This window comes from Otolemur garnettii, unplaced genomic scaffold, assembly GCF_000181295.1.
Source record: "Otolemur garnettii isolate 467f Iridium unplaced genomic scaffold, OtoGar3 scaffold00192, whole genome shotgun sequence".
Classification (NCBI taxonomy): domain Eukaryota; kingdom Metazoa; phylum Chordata; class Mammalia; order Primates; family Galagidae; genus Otolemur; species Otolemur garnettii.
Window position 1 is genome coordinate 98,025 of NW_003852587.1, and position 19,018 is coordinate 117,042.

Here is a 19,018-nt window from a genome sequence, read left to right on the forward strand (position 1 = left end):
GTAAATCAATGAATATATGTATTTGTTGATTACTTGGGCTAGAGGTGTTGCCTGATGCTATGAAAATGCATCAAACTAACTTGTCTAAATAAAGGCAGACAGAGTGCAATTTCAAATAATTTAGCAGAAAGAATTGTCTATAAATAGATCTGGCAAAGTTGTGCAGGAGCTTAAAATTGAAGCAAATTAAAAAATAAACTGTGATTGGGCAGCGCCTGTGGCTCAGTGGATAGGGTGCTGGCCCCATATACCGAAGGTGGTGTGTTCAAACCCGGCCCCGGCCAAACTACAACAAAAAAAATAGCCAGGTGTTCTGGTGGGCACCTGTAGTCCCAGCTACTCGGGAGGCTGAGGCAAGAGAATAGCCTAAGCCCGGGAGTTGGAGGTTGCTGTGAGCTGTGTGATGCCACAGCACTCTACTGAGGGCAATAAAGTGAGACTTTGTCTCTACAGAAAAAAAAAAAAAACTGTGATAAATAGGATATTGAGCAAGTTATCTTCCATCAGTGGTATTAACAATAAGACTTATATAACACAAAGAATGAAGATAATTTGTAAGATACAATTTAGTAAAAGAAGCAAAAATACATACCAATATATCTTAAAAATGTAATTTTCCAAAATATCACATATGATATGGAACTCAAAATCTAACATTAACTCTTTTTGTTCATTTCTATTTTGGGGCACTAATCTAAATGAAAAATAAGTTGACAATTATTATGACTGCTTTTTGCAAAGTTCATTAACAGAGAAAAAGTAATTTCTTTGCATGGATATCTGCATATGTCATTTCGGTGAACATGGATAATAAATGTTCCTTATTTTCCTAAAAAGAAGTATCCTTTCACTCACACTTTTTGTGCCATCATAAAAACCACTTTCTAGTAAGCATAAACATTTCTATTTCAACGAAAAACTACAGCTCAGTATTAGTATTTTGGAGCTTTGTACAGAATATATTTTCTCATTTGCTAACTATAAATTTAGTTCTATTTCAATCTGTGATCTGTGTGGTAATGAGGTTATCTGCAGAAAATGAAGTGCAATAAAAACTGCTTTAAAAGCATAACCCATAGCATCTGAAATTAAGTTATTTAATTAAAAGGCTTATGAAACTCATGACTTGGCTATTTTAATTTCAATTTAATTTTCAATGCATGCACACAAGGCAAAAAAGATAACGATGCAGTAAAATCAAAAAGAAGATGGTGCTGGTTTGTCGTCTAGAACGTGCTCTGAAGAATGTATTTATTTGGCTTTCTAGTGGAAATGGCAGATGCTTTCATAATCTCAGATTGCAGGTTTGGGTGAAGGATGCCCAGGGGCACTCAGTAGGGCTCCACAATGGCCTTGGGGATCTTGGCTTCCTCATCAGGGCCCTGACTGCACCCTATACTAGTACTCCTAAGTCCAAGTGTGGAGCTCGTGTTATGTGGGCAAATCCCTCTTTTTCTAGTTTACTTGTGGCCACTTAAGAAACTAAGATATAGGGCAAAAAGCAAAACTCAGCAACAGGCAAACCAGAAAACTTCATTTGCTAAAATCACACTCATCATCGGCCAGGCATGGTGGCTCATGCCTGTAACCCTAGCACTCAGGGAGGCTGAGGTGGGTGGATTGCTTGAGCTTAGGAGTTCAAGACCAACTTGAGCAAGACAGAGAACCTGTCTCTACTAAAAAAATAGAAAAACTGGCTGGGTGTTGTGGCACATGCCTGTAGTCCCAGCCACTCAGGAGGTTAAAACAAGAGGATCTCTTGAACCCAAGAATTTTTTTGATTTTTTTTTGAGACAGAGTCTCACTATGTCATCCTTGGTAGAGTGCCATGGCATCATAGCTCACAGCAACCTCAAACTCTTGGGCTTAAGTGATTCTCTTGCTTCAGCCTCCCAAGTAACTGGGACTACAGGCACCTGCCACAACACCCAGGTATTTTTTTATATTTTTGCAGTTTTTGGCCGGGCTGGGTTTGAACCTGCCACCTCCAGCATATGGGGCCAGTGCCCTCCACCTTTGAGCCACAGGCACCACCCCAACACCCAGCTATTTTTTTGTTGCAGTTATCATTGTTGTTCAGCTGGCCCGGGCTGGATTTGAAACTGCCACCCTCAGTGCATGTGGCTGGTGCTATAACCGCTGTGCTACAGGAGGTGAGCCATTGAACCCAAGAATTTGAGGTTGCTGTGAGCTATGGTGCCAAAGGCGACAGAGGGAGACTCAGTCTCAAAAAAAAAATTACACTCATCAACTATGGATGTGTTTCCCACAATTACTCAATTTTTAAAAACATGCTTTGTATGACTGGGAGATGTATAGTCTCAGGTAAACAGATAGCCAAGACTTCATCAGGATAATGATAATTTTTGAAATTATATGGGTTGAAAAACGCTTATGCTGCTTTTTATAAAGGAGGGTAAGTTCACAATCATAATACTCAAATTGAACTTTAAAAGAAAAATGTACAAATTATGTTACCAAATAAGGTCATACTTAATATTATCCACAATTTGTCACTATAAGATTATTATTACAAAATAAAACTTAACCTAAACCTCTAATTCATATGCAAACAGAAAGATAAATGGGGCCACTTACAGATTACTTTTTTAAAAGCTTATAAAAGAATATGTAAAATAAAAACTATCGAAATAAGAGTTTGAACATTTTTCTTCAAATATATTATGAGATATGATTGAGCAACTGTTAGTCAGCTGAAATAGTTGTTTTAATTACATGAGAAGAATCATGTAATAGGAAAGAAACACTTTCACTTTTTGTATTATGATAAGGATATGTCAAAGACAGCTAACAACTTCAGACTAGTGTGTAAAAAAAAATCTGACTACTTAAAAGTGAGTTAAAAAATATGAATTTCAGGCTTGAAAAGTGGTTCCTCTGACTTTTTAATTACAAACCATAAAATCTACCACTTAATAATGAAACTTCCATGACAACCTCAAATGATTTTAGCCTTTTAGCCTCTTGTTTTTAGAAAAGGAGGATAAAATTTTTTTTTTTTTGTTCTGGATCCTATTTCTTAAAGACAAAAATTAAAGCATTAACTTTCTATACTGCTAAAACATAAGTAATTTATCTTTAACGCTTCATATTTTATAACTGCAATGATCAAAGTAACCATCCTTTTAAAAAACATCTTTCAAATGGAATAACTGAAAAAGTAATTCATGAGATAGAATAACTCTCAAATCTTGGCATAATAATAAAAAAAACTATAAGCATTAAAAGATTTCCCTTTAGCTATAGATATTTCTTTTAAAATACCAAGATTTGGGGCAGCACCTGTGGCTCAGTGGGTTCAGTGCCGGCCCCATATACCAAGGGTGGTGGGTTCAAATCCGACCCCAGCCAAACTGCAACAACAACAAAAAATAACCAGGCATTGTGGCAGGTGCCTATAGTCCCAGCCACTTGGAAGGCTGAGGCAAGAGAATCGCCTAAGCTCAAGAGCTGGAGTTGTGAGCTGTGACATCACAGCACTCTACTGAGGGCAATAAAGTGAGACTCTGTCTCTAAAAATAATAATAATAAACATAAATAAATAAAATACCAAGATTTTGAAAACATGATTTTTAAAATGCTTATGATACTGACCACACACACGTTTATTTGGAAATGACCAGTGAGCTCAACTTAAGTTTATGAGAAAATCAATCAATGTTATAAATTGGCTTGAACCTCATTGAGGCCACTTACTAGGTAGGGGACCTTAAGCAAATCTCTTTACCTGGTTAGGGCACGGTTTCCTCTCTGAACTATAAAATGAGGTTAATCACATCACCTCAGATCCCAACCATTGGCATGTCCTGTTGCACCTAACAATTTTCAACACAGAACCTCTATTTGCCCATGTTATACCACTCTCATCTTCTTCCAATGTCTCACCTCTTATACCACCTCCTAACTGGTCTCCCTTCTTATCCCCCTACAGTCTATTCTCTACACATCAGCCCTAGCAATCTCAAAAGCATGGATTGGATAATATGTCCCTGTTTGCAATCTCTTAGTGTATCCTATGTAATTATGAGAAAACTCCTGATTAGTTACCATGGCCTTTAAAGCCACCCTTGGTCTGGCCTCTGCTGATCTCTCTTACCTCTTCTTTTTTTTGAGACAGAGTCTCACTTTGTCACCCTTGGTAGAGTGCCATTGCGTCATAGCTCACAGCAACCTCAAACTCTTGGGCTTCAGTGATTCTCTTGCCTCAGCCTCCCAAGTAGCTCGGACTACAGGAGCCCACCACAACACCCAGCTATTTTTAGAGATGGGGTCTTGCTCTTGTTCAGGCTGGTCTCCAACCTGTGAGCTCAGGCAATCCACCCACCTCGGCCTCCTAGAGTGCTAGATTACAGCCATGAGCCACTGTGCTCGGCCTCTTACCTCTTCTTGGACCACTTTCTCCCTTATTTATATCTTATATCTCAGCCACAACGGACTTATTTCTGTGCTTAGAACTGACACAGCTCCTTCCTGCCTCTGGGCCTTTGCATTTGCTCTTTCCCACGCTTGGACAGTCAGAAGGCTGGCGCTTTCATATAACAAGTCTCAGCCAAGGTGTTAATTCCGCAGAGGGGCTTTCCCTGGACTGTGTAAAGCAGCTCCCACTTAGTACTATCATTTCTGCTCCATTATCTTTTCTTTCTTCATAGTTATTATCACTATATCAAATTATCTTTGTTAGCTTACTTGCTCACTGTTTGTCTCTACCTCATTTACCCATCCCCTAACCTACCCTCACTAGAATCAAAGTTTCATGTGGGCAGGGATCTGGTTTGTACTATTCATTACCATATCCTTAGTGTGTGGTACACAATAGGCATTTACAAATTTGATAAATGAAAAAAAAGTCTTTTAAACACCTAGTTAGGTATTTTAAGAGATTATAAAGCTGGGCACACCTGAATCCTAGCACTCTGGGAGGGTGAGGAGAGAGGATTGATTGAGTTTAGGAGTTTGAGACCAGCCTGAACAAGAGTAAGACTCCATCTCTACTAAAAATAGAAAAATTATCCAGGCTTTGTGGCACATGCCTGTAGTCCCAGGTACTCATGAGGCTAAGGCAAGAGGATCTCTTGAGCCCAGGGGCTTGAGGCTGCAGTGAGCTATGATGATATCATAGCACTTTACCCAGGATAACAGAGCAAGACTCTGTCTCAAGAAAAAAGAAACAATAAGGATTATTATTAGTAGTATTTTTTGAGACAGAGTTTTACTTTGTAGCCCTAAGGTAGAGTGCTGTGATGTCATACCTCACAGCAAGCTCAAACTCTTGGGCTCAAGCTACCCTCGTGCCTCAGCCTCCCAAGAAGCTGGGACTACAGGGGCCCAACACAACATTTGGCTATTTTTTTTAAGAAATGGGGCCTTGGTCTTGCTCAGGCTGGTCTCGAACTTGTGAACTCAAACACTCCACCCGCCTTGGCTTCCCAGAGTGCTAGGATTATAGGTGTGAACTGCTGCACCCAGCCCCCAATAAGAATAATTTAATTATTATTTCTGAAAATGTTTGTTACTAATAGCAATACATTAACTTCTATCTGACTTCAGAAAAGCAAAACAAATAGACTTAGAAGGCAGATAAGCTGTAAGACATGGGGCTAAGTGAGCCTTAATGATATCTGGGGACAAAAAACCCCTTTAATCTTAAAAAAAGGCCTCTTATTTGTGTATATGTTAATTTCTTTGGCTTCAAATCTGAAAGACTGATGGACCTATATCATTCTTGAATTCTTGAATTCTTGAATTGAGCTGAAGTTACTTAGCAATTTAGAGATCAACAGGTCTGTCCAAATTTATTATTATTTTCCTTTTATTTTTTTAGGACGGAGTTTCACTCTCTCACGCGGGCAAGAGTGCAGTGGTATCATCACAGCTCACTGGAACGTGAAACTCCTAGGCTTAAGTAAATCCTCCTGCCTCAGCCTACCTAATAGCTGGGACTACAGTTGACACCACCACACCTGGCTTATTTTTCTATTCTTTGTAGAGACAGGGTCAGTCTTGTCTCAAACTCCTGAGCTCAAGCAATCTTCCTTCCTTGGCCTTTCAGAATGCTAGGATTATAGGCATGAGCCACCATGTCCAGCCTGTTGAAAGTGTCTGTTTCTACCTATTAAAACTGCATGGAACAGTCAGGCCAGGAGAGACTAACCTCTTTGTAAATGGGCAAGTTCCTAATTTACTTAATATTGTACTGAGAATTTACAATGTGCCTTATACGTGATAGAGACTATGGGGTAACTAATAATATTTATTAGCTAACATTTTTTAGGCATTAAGCATATGTTAATTCTTATTCCAACTCCATGAGGTTGGCTCAGAGAGTTAGAGCTCACAGTGTTAGGGCGGCAAGACTGGAGTTCAGCCCCAGGTCATCTGAACTGACATCCTTAACCATTTCTTTTTTTGCAGTTTTTGGCTGGGGCTGGGTTTGAACCTGCCACCTCCGGCATATGGGGCTGGTGCCCTACTCCTTTGAACCATAGGTGCTGTCCCAGCCTTAACCATTTTTTTTTCCTATAGAAGACATAATTTCTAGAGGAGAATTAATTATGGGGAAACATGGTTTACACATAAGAAATAATCAGCAAACAAGACAATATGAAGGGAAATTTAACTCCTGAGATTTGGGACTCCTTGGATGGTACTAATTAAAGACATATAGTTTCTTCACTGTCCTGCTCTGTGAAACAGATGGCAACATCTCAAAGATCATAGGCTGAATGAGAACATCCAAACTGAGCTGAGATGTGGATGGACACAGAACTGCCCAAGTCTATTCACCAGAGAAGGGACCTACTTCACTATACCAGCATACATTACAATGTGATGTAGATAAATACAATAAGTGGAATGGAGTTAGAGAAGAGAAAGTTCAATGTGGAGTTTAGAGAGGTTAGGAGAGATTTTGATAGCAGAGGTGGGATTGAAACTGAGTTCTGTGTTTATACACATAAGTTGTAGAAATGTAGTCACCCACAGGCATAGAATCTGTATTCCTAACTATAACTCACCAGAGAGTGCTACTATCATAGAATAAAGTCGAATATGCTCAAAGATTATATTATACATGAGGTCAGCCTTTAATGCTTGGGTGGGAGAGCTAGGGAAGGTAAATATGGCAATTGCTTTACTTTGAGGAAGAAAAATGTATTTCAATAACTGGGTTAAAATTTTAAAAACACTATATCATAAAATAGTCTGTATAAGCAAAACTCACAGGTAAGTGCTTTGATATACATATACCATTATTTTTAAAATATCACCTGCAATAATAGTAATAAGAACAGGGCTTTTTAAGTCAGATTTTTTCCCCAAGGGGAATTCAGCTAAATTTTCTACTTTTCACATATATTCCACATGTACCAATATGGCTTCTGTTAAAAAATGTTTTATTCAACATAAATTTCCATCTGTAATTGTGCTTTTGAATTGCAGTTAAGTAGATAAATTATAGACTTTTTCTATAGAAAAATATCTTATCTATTTTGAGCTTTTTTTTTTTAGCCATTTAGCTTTATAATAATTGGTTAAATACAGGTGCTACCCTATTTTCCACACAGTATAAATGAATTAAGAAAGGGAAGAGTTTTTGCCTTCTCAAAAAAAAAAATGTAATTTCTTCCAATGTATCACCTAGGTTCAGATAAATTTTTAATAGTGAAAACTGTCGCTAATTTTAGCTCTTTGTGGTTTAAGTCACAAAAAACAATTCCAGTGACTGAAGGACTATCCCATAAGAAAGCAAATCCCTTGTCTGATTACTACACAGACCCTGAAAAGCCTCCTCACCAACAGTATCTTTAAAATTGTGACACAAGATAAATAAAAGAATTTCTTTTTTTGAGACAGAGTCTCACTATATCACACCTGGTAGAGTGCCCTGGCGTCATAGCTCATAGTAACCTCAAACTCTTGGGCTCAATCAATTCTCTTGCCTCAGCCTCCCAAGTAGCTGGGACCACAGGCACCTGCCACAACACTCAGCTATTTTTAGAGATGGGGGTTTTGCTCTAGCTCAGGCTGGTCTTGAACTCGTGAGCTCAGGTGATTGGTCTATCTCAGTCTACCAAAGTGCTGGGATTACAGGCCTGAGCTACCACGCCTGGCCTAAATAAAAGAATCGTAAGGTATTTGGTATTACCTGTTATTAAAATCTTAACAGCCTGGTATTATATGGATAAAAATGCATTTCATGAAGCTGGCTATATATTGAGGCTTATTAAAAACTTCTTTTGAAAGTGAGGTTTTAGGTTCGGCGCCTGTGGCTCAAGCGGCTAAGGCGCCAGCCACATACACCTAAGGTGGCAGGTTCGAATCCCCAGCCCAGGCCCACCAAACAACAATGATGGCTGCAACCAAAAAATGGCCAGGCGTTGTGGTGGGCGCCTGTAGTCCCAGCTACTTGGGAGCCTGAGGCAGGAGACTCGCTTGAGCCCAGGAGTTGGAGGTTGCTGTGAGCTGTGATGCCATGGCACTCTACCCAGGGGGATAGCTTGAGGCTCCGTCTCAAAAAAAAAAAAAAAAAAAAAAAGAAAGTGAGGTTTTAGTTCCATGGAGGTTTGTTACTTACCATGAAATGAGGTTGTGTTAAAATACGCTTTAGTTCCTTTGCATCATTATTCTCAGGGTAACATGAAATTTCTTCCAATACCTAAAAAATAAGCAAGATATATAATAGTGAAAACATGACACAAGATTTACAATATATAGAATTTTTTCTTTTTTTTTTTTTTGAGACAGTCTTTCTCTGTCACTCTGGCTAGAGTGCTGTGGCATCATCACAACTCACTGTAACCACAGACTCCTGATTTCAAAGGATCCTCCTGCCTCGGTCTGCCAAAGCACTGGGATTATAGGCAAGAGCCACTATAGCCAGCTCTGGAACTCTTTTAAATTAAAAATTATGAGTGGATTTTTATGGTAGGCAAAAAAATCATTTGGAAAAAAATTTTTCATTTTATTCAAAGATTATAAATGTATAAAAGAATGGTATTGATGGCAATAAATGGAAACAAATTGTTACAATGGCACTAAAAGCTAATAAGAAACTTTCTTTTATATTAACAGCACTGTCAATTCCTTTTAGAAATGTCAAAATGACATAGATATAAAAAAATTAAAGATGAATACTAATTAGAATATTTAATTAATTAAGAATACACTTAAATAATTTTCCTTTAAGTAATGTAGAAAATGCAAAAATGCCTGGCAGGATCAATGATACCCTCCACAGTCATCTGCCCATATAGAAGAAACCATGTTCTGCTGATGGCTCTTAGAAATAAGTGCCAGGGAACACAAAAGAACATTAAAAAAAATCTCATTTTCTCCTTCCATTTAAATTTTCCTCACTAATTATTTAAAATTTCCTCTGCACAGGTAAACATGGTTGCTTTCAAATAAAATTGTTCTTCCAAAGTTTTCCCTTACCAAGAGTTTACCCACTTGTTTATGGGACAAGCCCACAGGAGAGTCTCTATTCTTTTTCTGAGTAAATGCCTGCTTCTATTCTCAATGCAGAAGGCTGGATTCACAGAGAGGTTTCCTACATTGTACTCCATGGAATTCCAACAATGGAGCCAGTGAAAGATTGCTTCAGCATGACTAGATAGCAGGAGTATACCACCCAGAAGGACTCTCTCACATCAAATGGTGAGAACTTCACAAATGCTTTATACTGGGGCAGGAGGGTACACTGTGAGGTCACAGACTGAGCTTAGACTTCAGCATTGTAAATATAATGTTCTGTGCCAATCAACCACTGTTTCAGGGAAGAATAAATGAACAAGAACTACAAGGGGTCTTTCTTATCCTAATACCCTGTTAATAAGTGCTGATTATGCTGTTTATTCATATTGTTTACTGATGATAAACCAGTTCTCTTTGGTATATTTTATGTTCTGAGTTTTTCCACCAGTGAAACGAAAGGATAAAACCACATACTCTTCTCTGGTTCCTTGTTTCTCACAGTCCATGATTTTAAGTACAGAGGTGTGGTCTTTTAAGCACAGTTAGGTGGAAACTTTCAGCAGGTTTGCACTGTCCAGTTGAGTCAAAGAATTATGAAGATAGGTTGGTGACTTAATATCCTCTGCCTGTGATGCTGTAATTCCTTTCCATGAGTGCTTGATGAGCAAAGTTAGAAACACCCTCTTCCAAGCTTGTCCTGACCAAGTCGGGAGGCCTGGAAGCCTCCACGGCATTGATCTCATTTCTCAGAATATACAATATTTTCCAGTGTAGATCTTATGTTTAAAATCTGATAAGGAAGGGATTGTGTCTTTCATACTCTTTTACTTAGTAACCTCACTTTATAGGAAATGATTTGTTTTTAAAAAGGGAATTCTTTTTGCATGAAGAGTTTTATATGATCAAAAGATGAAAAAGCTTATGTGTCTAATAATGGGGGACTTGCTGACACACTATAATTTAATAAAAGCAAAGAAAAAGTATACAGTTACTAGAAGTTATATTTATGAAGACCAAGTAGAAACATGAAAAAATGCTTATATAATGTTAGGTTAAGAAAAGATACATTTTTGATTACAACTATATAAACATTTATATGCTAATGGATAATAACTGGAAAAGGATATGTAAAAGTGGAAACTACTGTGTTAGAGTGATGGAATCAAAGATCAGTTTTTATTTTCTAAATTTTCTGCAATATCATGTTTCTATTATACATAAGTTAAAGAAAATGTGTGAAAGATACAGCCCCTTGCATTGACAATTTATAAAAATGACTTCTTTGAACTCAGTATATATGATTGCTATAGAAAGAAATCTAATTATCATCCTAAAAATGCAATTCATATTTTCATAGAAAGTCTTATTTCCAAGCACAGTAAAATAACTTCTCTCTTTAAAAAAAGGAAAAGGAAAAGAGAAGTAAAGTTGACATTAACATATTCAAATTTACACAGTAGAATCAGAGCCAGAAATCTAAGTAATAACGCTGCTGAGATTTTTTTTCCTGTTCTGTGTGTATGTTCAGTGATAAACTTAGAACTACTAAATCTGAGTATAATGAGTCAAAATGTGACTCCAAAGAAACTGTTTCTAAATGTGCAGCAGAAATGTCTTCAATAAAGGTAACAAATACAACGATATCAAATACTTTTACAAAACACATCACTTACCTCTTTGGCTCTCTGCACAGCATCGCTTGGAGGATTCCTGATTTGTGGTGAAGATTTTGTGTTAATTTTGTCATACAGCTAAAAATCAAAGAAGAAAATCCGATCAATACTCAGAACTCTTTGTTAAAATTCAGAGCTTCATATTTATTACAATGTCTTCCTCTTAAAAAGGCAGGCTGATGATTTCAGTGGGATCCTCGTGTTAATAACCCCTTAATTGTCCAATGAAACCAATTAGACTAGGAGTCTTACACATAACTTTTCAAAAAATCATCTTTAATAGACCAAAATTCTGTCAATGTGGCAATTTCCTTGTCATTTTAAATTTGCCAGTATTTCAGCAATCACAGTGCTTTTTTCCCCCTGACAGAAGCAACTTTTAATAACATGAATGCAGAGTAAACTGAAAGAATGCTTTCTGGCCAAGATATGCCTGAAAGAATTTTCACAGAAACCTAAATCTTGGGAAAGGGCAAACCCAACTCCTTCTAGGAAGGAATGTTCTCACAAAAGGTTTATGCTTATTTTACTAGGGCTGTTCATTAACAGACCAGTGCTTGCATCCTTCAGCAGGAAGTCAAGGACATCTGCTTTTTTCCTTTCCACTCTGCCAATTCAGAGTGTGAGAAGATACTGAAAAGAACCCAAATATATTTTTAAAAACCCACAAGCCTAAATGAACCAAAGTTTAACTTTCTAAAGATTAATTTAATTCTCTAGAGAACAAAGCTCTGTAGTTTACCAATACAATTCATATATTAATTTCTACTGCGTATAGTATGTTTTATAGTCATTAGTCTGCTTTGAAAAGTGAAAAGTTAAAAACGACCTAGGCTAGTCTGAATGTTTCTATTTCCTAACTTCTCTAAAATAGGTGGGTATTTTTGTTACTGGTCTTGTTCTTTATTTCTTTGCCTACTCTGTAGGCTAATGCTAGCTCACACTAATGCTAGGCTGAGAATTAAAACACTCACAATAAACATTCTTCAGATTACGGTCTGATTTGTTTATACTGAAGTAAGATAAATCTTGATGACTTGTAAATATTTGGGCCACATCATACATAAAAATGCCTAACAAGAGCAATGTGAAGATAGAGCAGGGACCATTTTGAAATGATGACATTAACTAAGAAAGCACTACTAAATCGGAGGTTAACTAACATAGTGTAAGTAGACTAGTAAAATACTGCTCTGTTTAAAACATAAATTTAACATTTTAGAGAACTAGCAATTTGGGGCTGGTCACAGAAGTTTGCCCAAATCTGTATAGAATGTACATGGGTAGTCTCTATCTTCTGAATAGTTTCTATCTCTGAAGACTGCCAATTTTGAAATGCGGAACTGGGGATTATATTCTCTCACAGAAACAAAAGTATGAATAGTGATTAGGTTCCCAAACGAGCCTACAAAAATGAATGAAATAATGTACATATATAATGCTAAAAAGTTAAAAAAAATCCCCACACCCAAACAAAACACCAAAAAACTAAGAAACCATAAGCTTAAAGAAAAACATTTAAAATATATAAAACTTGTAAGATGAGTAAATTCTAGAGATTTGCTGTACAACATTGTCCCTGTAGTTAATAGTACTATATTGTGCACCTAAAAATTTGTTAAAAGGGTCAATTTCATGTTAATTATTATCACATCACAATAAAAAACCACATGATACTCAAAAAAGACAATCATCATCTGACATGTCATAATATTAATGATTAAGCAAAGTTTAAATAACCCAAAAGAATGAACAAAAAGATTTTTAAAAATCTCAAACTTGTTTGGGAAAAAAAGCAAATTTAATTCAAGGATTTATAGGTTAATGGCACCATCCTTTATAATGTCTAATTCCACCACAAACTGTAAGTTTTACCTTTTTCTTGACCAAGGACTATGACTAAGACTGCTTTCAACATTTTCAACCATGATTAGAATAAGTTTCTATTTATTTATTCATTTTTTAGAGACAGAGTCTTGCTCCTGTCACTCATGCTAGAGTGTATTTCACTGTAACCTCAAACTCCCAGGCTCAAGTGATCCTACTGCTGAGTATCTGGGACCACAGGCGCATGCCACTATGCCTAGCTAAATTTTTTATTTTTTTTGTGGAGACTGGGTCTCACTATGTTGCCCAGGCTGGTCTCAAACTCCTGGTCTCAAGTGATTCCTCTGCCTCAGACACCCAAAGTACTGAGATTATAGGCATGAACCACTGTGCCTGGTCTACTTTCTTTAACAACATGTATCAATTTTTACTCAGGAAGCAACAAAAATCCCACAATTCCCCAAATTAGAGACTTTTTATTTTTGGCCTGGTCTTACTACGCCAAGTATAGTTCCTTCGGTCTTATATCAGTGTAGTTTCTTGAGGACATGTGGCAGACTCAGATGGAGTGCTTATCAGACACAGATTGTTGGGTCCAAGTCCAGATCTACTTACTGCATTAGAATTTAAGAAGGTCCAGAAATCTATACCCTAATAAACTTTGTAAGTATTTAATAATTTAATCTTATGTTCAGGGCTAAATTTTGAGAGTAATAACTGTACTATTGCTAATAGTGACAACAATTGCTTTCATTTATTTATTTATTTTTTGAGACAGAGTCTCAATTTGTTGCCCTTGGTAGAGTGTTGTGGCGTCATAGCTCACAACCTCAAACTCTTGGGCTCAAGCAATCCCCATGCCTCAGCCTCCCGAGATGCTTGCCTTAATGCCTGGCTAATCTTTCTATTTTTAGTAGAGACAGGGGTCTTGCTCTTGCTCAGGCTGGTCTCGGACTCCTGAGCTCAAGCGATCCACCTATCTTGGTCTTTCAGAGTGCTAGGATTACGGGTGTGAGCCACTGTACCTGGCCAATAATTGCTTCTTTTATTGATCACTTACTAAATGATAGTTATTAGTCTAAGCTCTTAATATATATTCACTCATTCAACCTCAAAAAATCATATGAGGATGTTACCCCTATTATTCCCACTTTACAGATGAGAAAACTGAGGCACAGAAAGTGGAAGCCACTATTCTAGCCTTATAGTGAACTTCACAGGTGGCATGCCTGAGCCTGCAGTTTCAATACTTTCATGGTCCTGATCCAATTCAATCACACACTCCCATAAAGTTCAGTGGAACTTGCAGTAGCGTGAGGGAAACGTGATACATTTCATATGAAAGGCAAATACAGTGGGAAGGAATTAAGAGAAGGGGCCTTCTAGCTAAACTGGGGACATAGGGCTCTGCCTCTCCAGCTCCTGGGAGAAAGCCCAAGGACTGGCACTCTCCAGGCTGGTACTGTTGGATGGAGAGGGTGGTGTCCATGTGGCTAAGAATACATGGTGACTCTCAACTGCTAGCTCCTGAATTGAAAGGGCAAGTAAGAACTGAAGCAGGAAGAGGTGAGGAATAAAATCATTTTGTCACCGTTAGAGGGAAGAAGTGACCCTTTATTAGCTCATCAACATACCTATTCATCCAATATTTATTGAGATGGTGCTCTGTACCAAGCAGTGGGGTTCTGTGTACTAGGGTTGCAGAGATGAAAAAGATCAGAATTCTTAACTGCAAAGAGCTCACAAATTCCAAAGACATGTATAACCAAAGGCTCAGAAACTTATGAAGGCTTGATCCCTTTGGAGACCTGAGAGTAGTTTGGTCCCCAGCAATATCAATTGGAAATGATCTTTCCCCCCTCAATGTCTATGACTGCATTTTTACCTTAGAGACTCAAAATATTTTAGTAATACCCATAACAAATGCAAAGCATTTGAGAAATGTGGCAAAGCAGGTAGACAAAAAGTCATCAGTGGAGAAAAGTTTGAATGCAATGTAATGTTAAAGTGTTTAAAAACAATAGACAGAAACCTGGTGCTTTTGGGTTTCTCATTCTCATGGATCATCTTCATATTTATAGTGCCTACAAGCTGATATGTAGGACTCAAAGTTCAAATCCAGGTAGAATTTTGCCAAGGTCTGGGGCAAGTGAGAGGTGGTTAAGTTTGTAGAACAAAAGCAAGCTGCAGCTTGTCTTAATTACCCATTACTCATCCCCCATTCCGTCATATATAAAGAATATATATTATATAATGATGTGGCTTAGGATCTTACCTGTTGTCTTAGACTTTCAGCTAAAGCCCAAAATTAAAGCCAGCAGGAAGTAAGTGGCACCATGCCTGCTAGGAAGGTACTAGGCCACCCCTACCCCCTAGGGCTTACTGAAGTGGGGTCAAAATGGCCCTTTCATTTTCACTCCAGGACCCCATTCTGCATACAGAGGCAGAAGCCTGAAATCTGCAGGAGTCACAGGACTATAGGGAGAGCAAGTGTTTGATCTTCCCTTCACCTTGTTAAGGAAGAAAGGAGAGGAAATTGTGTACTCCCTCATACAAAGGGAAGGATGGTGGATGCTTCAAAAGAACCTTGTATTAGAAAACAGAGGTGTTGGGTAGTGCCTGTGGCTCAGTGAGTAGGGTGCCAGCCCCATATATGGAGGGTGGAGGGTTCAAACCTGGCCCCGGCCAAACTTTAACAACTACAACAACAACAAAAAAATAGCCAGGCGTTGTGGCAGGCGCCTGTAGTCCCAGCTACTCGGGAGGCTAAGTCAAGAGAATCACCTAAGCCCAAGAGCTGGAGCTTGCTGTGAGCTGTGACACCACAGCACTCTACTAAGGGCAACAAAGTGAGACTCTGACCCCCCCCTAAAAATTACAGAGGTGTCAGCAAGAAGAGCTCTCTATTTCATTCTCTGGAGGGGTGTCTGTTGAGTGGCAGCAACTTATAGATCCACTTTGGTACATTAGGAAGAATCCCTGTCTGAGAAAGAATCCTTGAGACAGCTTGACATGTAGCATTTGGGGTCCTAAGTAAAAAGAGATGGATGAAAGAAAGAGGCTAAATGAGGATGAGTGTGTTGGCTCATGCCTGTAATCCTAGCACTCTGGGAGGCCGAGGATGGTGGATTGCTTGAGCTCAGGAGTTCGAGACCAGCCTGAGCCAGAGTGAGACCCCTGTCTCTACTAAAAAATAGACTATTGTCTAGACTTTTGTGTGGTGGTGCACAATCGTAGTCTCATCTACTCGGGAGGCTGAGGCAGGAGGATCATTTGAATCCAATAATTTGAGGTTGCTGTGAGGTATGATGCCTCATACTCTACCTAGGGGAACAGAATGAGACTCCTGTCTCAAAAAAAAAAAAAAAAAGAGAAAGAGACTAAATGAAAAGAAACTCTGTTGTGGCTGAAGGTTGCCTGAAGCACGCCACACTTGTAGTGTACACTGGGGCAAGCACATGTGTGTTTCTTATGAGTCAAGGAGATACTGCTGAAGGTAACCCAGCTGGAGCCACCTTGGAGCCCTGCCTGAGAGGGCTGCCTGTGAAGAGCAAGGGACTCAGAAGTAAAGAGCTGTGGGGCACAGCTGAGGCAGGAGCTGAGGGGATGCTGCTGAGGCCAGCTGCAGAACTGACAATGCAGAAGCCACATGTTTACAATGCAGGACAAAGCCAACATTGGGATTCCTGCCACATCAAAAGCATTAACAGCCAAGAAGGAAGTGGCTGTCTGAGGTGCATGATTATAGAACATGCTGTTTAAGTATTTCTTTCTTTTCCATGACCAGACTTTTGAGTCCTCTGACATTAGGTAACAGGTCTTAGCCTGGGGCTGAGTACACAGTAGATGTTTAATAAATGTTTCCTCAAATAAAGGAGTATTATTTCTGAACCAGCACACAGAAATTATAAATAGATTTTTTAAAAATTCAGAATAACATAAAAATAAACACAGTAGGAATTTACTTATTTTAGCTTGTTTCTTTAGGAACCAGATATCATTTCTCTTTGGTCCTGCTTGTGCAGTTAAATATTTTTGACCATATTCTTTTTTTTTTTTTTTTGGTTAACTTTCAAGTCTGACTTCATAAAATTTCCAAGATAGAAGAAACCTTAGATATCAACATGATTCAACATGCCCATTTAAAAAGGAGAAAGTCGAGGTCTAGTCAGGTGAAGTGCTGTGCTCAAGGTTATACAGCCAGAGCAGCAGGAACCTGACCTTGGCCTGTTGATATGCTGTCCTTTCTCGTTCCAGATCTCCTTGGCTTATACTAAAATTCAGTAATATACATTGCCTTGTGTTGAAGACACCTTCAGCAAATATTTTGGGGGAAAACTGTAGAAAATGTTATTTATAGTCTGCAGAAAAAAATACAATAAATAAGATTTGAAAGCTATTAGCCAATCAACTACAAGACTTGCCATGTTAAAGAATGTTAGGATCCTAATCCTATCCTGGCTAGATAGGAAATATTGTAGGCAATGGGGGGGATAGGTCTCTGTCACAACCACTGAATCCCTGCTATGTTGTGTGAAGGTGGCCATTGACAACCCATGAATAAATGGGCATGGCTGTGTTCCAATAAAACTTCATTTATAGCTGGGCGTGGTGGCTCATGGCTGTAATCCCAGCACCTGGGAAGCCGAGACAGGTGGATTGCCTGAGCTCACAGGTTCCAGACCAGCCTCAGCCAGAACGAGATGTCATCTCTACAAGTAGCTGGGTGTTGTGGCAGGTGCCTATAGTCCTAGCTACTTGGGAGGCTGAGGCAAGAGAATCGCTTAAGCCCAGGAGTTTGAAGTTGCTGTGAGCTGTGACACCACAGCACTCTGCCAAGGGTGACAAAGTGAGACTCTGCCTCAAAAAGAAAAAAAAAAAAACTTTATTTACTAAAACAGGTGGCTAGCTGGATGTGGCCTGAGGACTATAGTTTGCCGAGCCCTGCACTAGAAGCTTAAATTCAAGGTAGACTGGAATGACAACATATATTTCCTTTTGCTATTTGTAAAAGGAAATGTGAAGATAACCTAACATATTTGTAAAGTTGAGTTGTGGAAGAGAAGGAGGAAAAGGGAAGGAAGAACACTAATAAATTACCTTTTAAGGGAATACAAGAATGAATCTGTTACTGTTTGTCTTCTTTTTTTTTTTGTCTAATGAAATTACTGTTACCCAAGTTCAGCACTTTTCATTAAAAAAAAAAACAAACCGCATACACATAACACCAAGGCAAAACAAGGAAATGTGAACAGCTGCAAGGGTAACAGACTGTCTCACACCATTTCCCTCAGACAGGCCTGCTCTCTGCCAGTCCTTGGCAGTGACTCAGATATGACCACACACAGTTACATGGACATGCTTCATTCATCTTTCTGTCTTAAGAAGTACCAGCACAGTTCCATTAATAGGCCGCATTCTACATTTGACATATATTGTTGCAAACAAAGCAGAATAAAGTTAGTGGCAATATTAAGTTTACATCCCCTTGGAGGGTACTTTCAAACATAATGACGATAAAAAATCTGTTAATATGTCACTTTTAATTTACAATCAAAGCTAAATCAAATTTCATTTTCCATCATACTCCATTATATCTCACTCTTGATTTCTTAGACCTCGAGTAGGAGTCTTTGTTTTGCACATAGTTTATATGCAGTATTTATCAAGAGCAACATTTAAAATGGAATAGATGGTAAGAAGCTATAAAGTAACTATCACTGGGTTAGGTGTTCTACTAACATTTTTAAGATTGAAACTAGACTATAGGCATGGGCTTATAGAGTTGTAGGGAACAAACACTGCAGTTTGTTAACAACCACTGTCTTACTGCTTACTTTATTGATATCAAAGAAGTTTCCTGCTAGAAAAGAATTACAAAGTTTGCAACAGTCAAATTTTTTTCTTTCTTTTTTTAGACAGAGTCTCACTTTGTCACCATGGCGTCACAGCTCACAGCAACCTACAAACTCCTGGGCTTAGGTAATTCTCTTGCCTCATCCTCTCAAGTAGCTGGGACTACAGGC

The 19,018-nt window shown here is 38.4% G+C and overlaps 1 protein-coding gene across 4 annotated transcripts in view; it reads right to left on the minus strand.

The window, feature by feature from the left end:
* CASK (calcium/calmodulin dependent serine protein kinase) overlaps nt 1-19,018 on the minus strand; it is a 406,622-nt gene that overhangs the window by 66,564 nt on the left and 321,040 nt on the right. For all 4 annotated transcript variants that reach the window (XM_023507605.1, XM_003800989.2, XM_023507604.1 and 1 more), the window contains exons 12-13: nt 11,166-11,243; nt 8,594-8,674 (exon numbers count right to left, since the gene is read on the minus strand). In XM_023507605.1, coding sequence (XP_023363373.1) covers nt 8,594-8,674; nt 11,166-11,243 — 159 coding nt within the window. The remainder of the gene's footprint in view (nt 1-8,593; nt 8,675-11,165; nt 11,244-19,018) is intronic.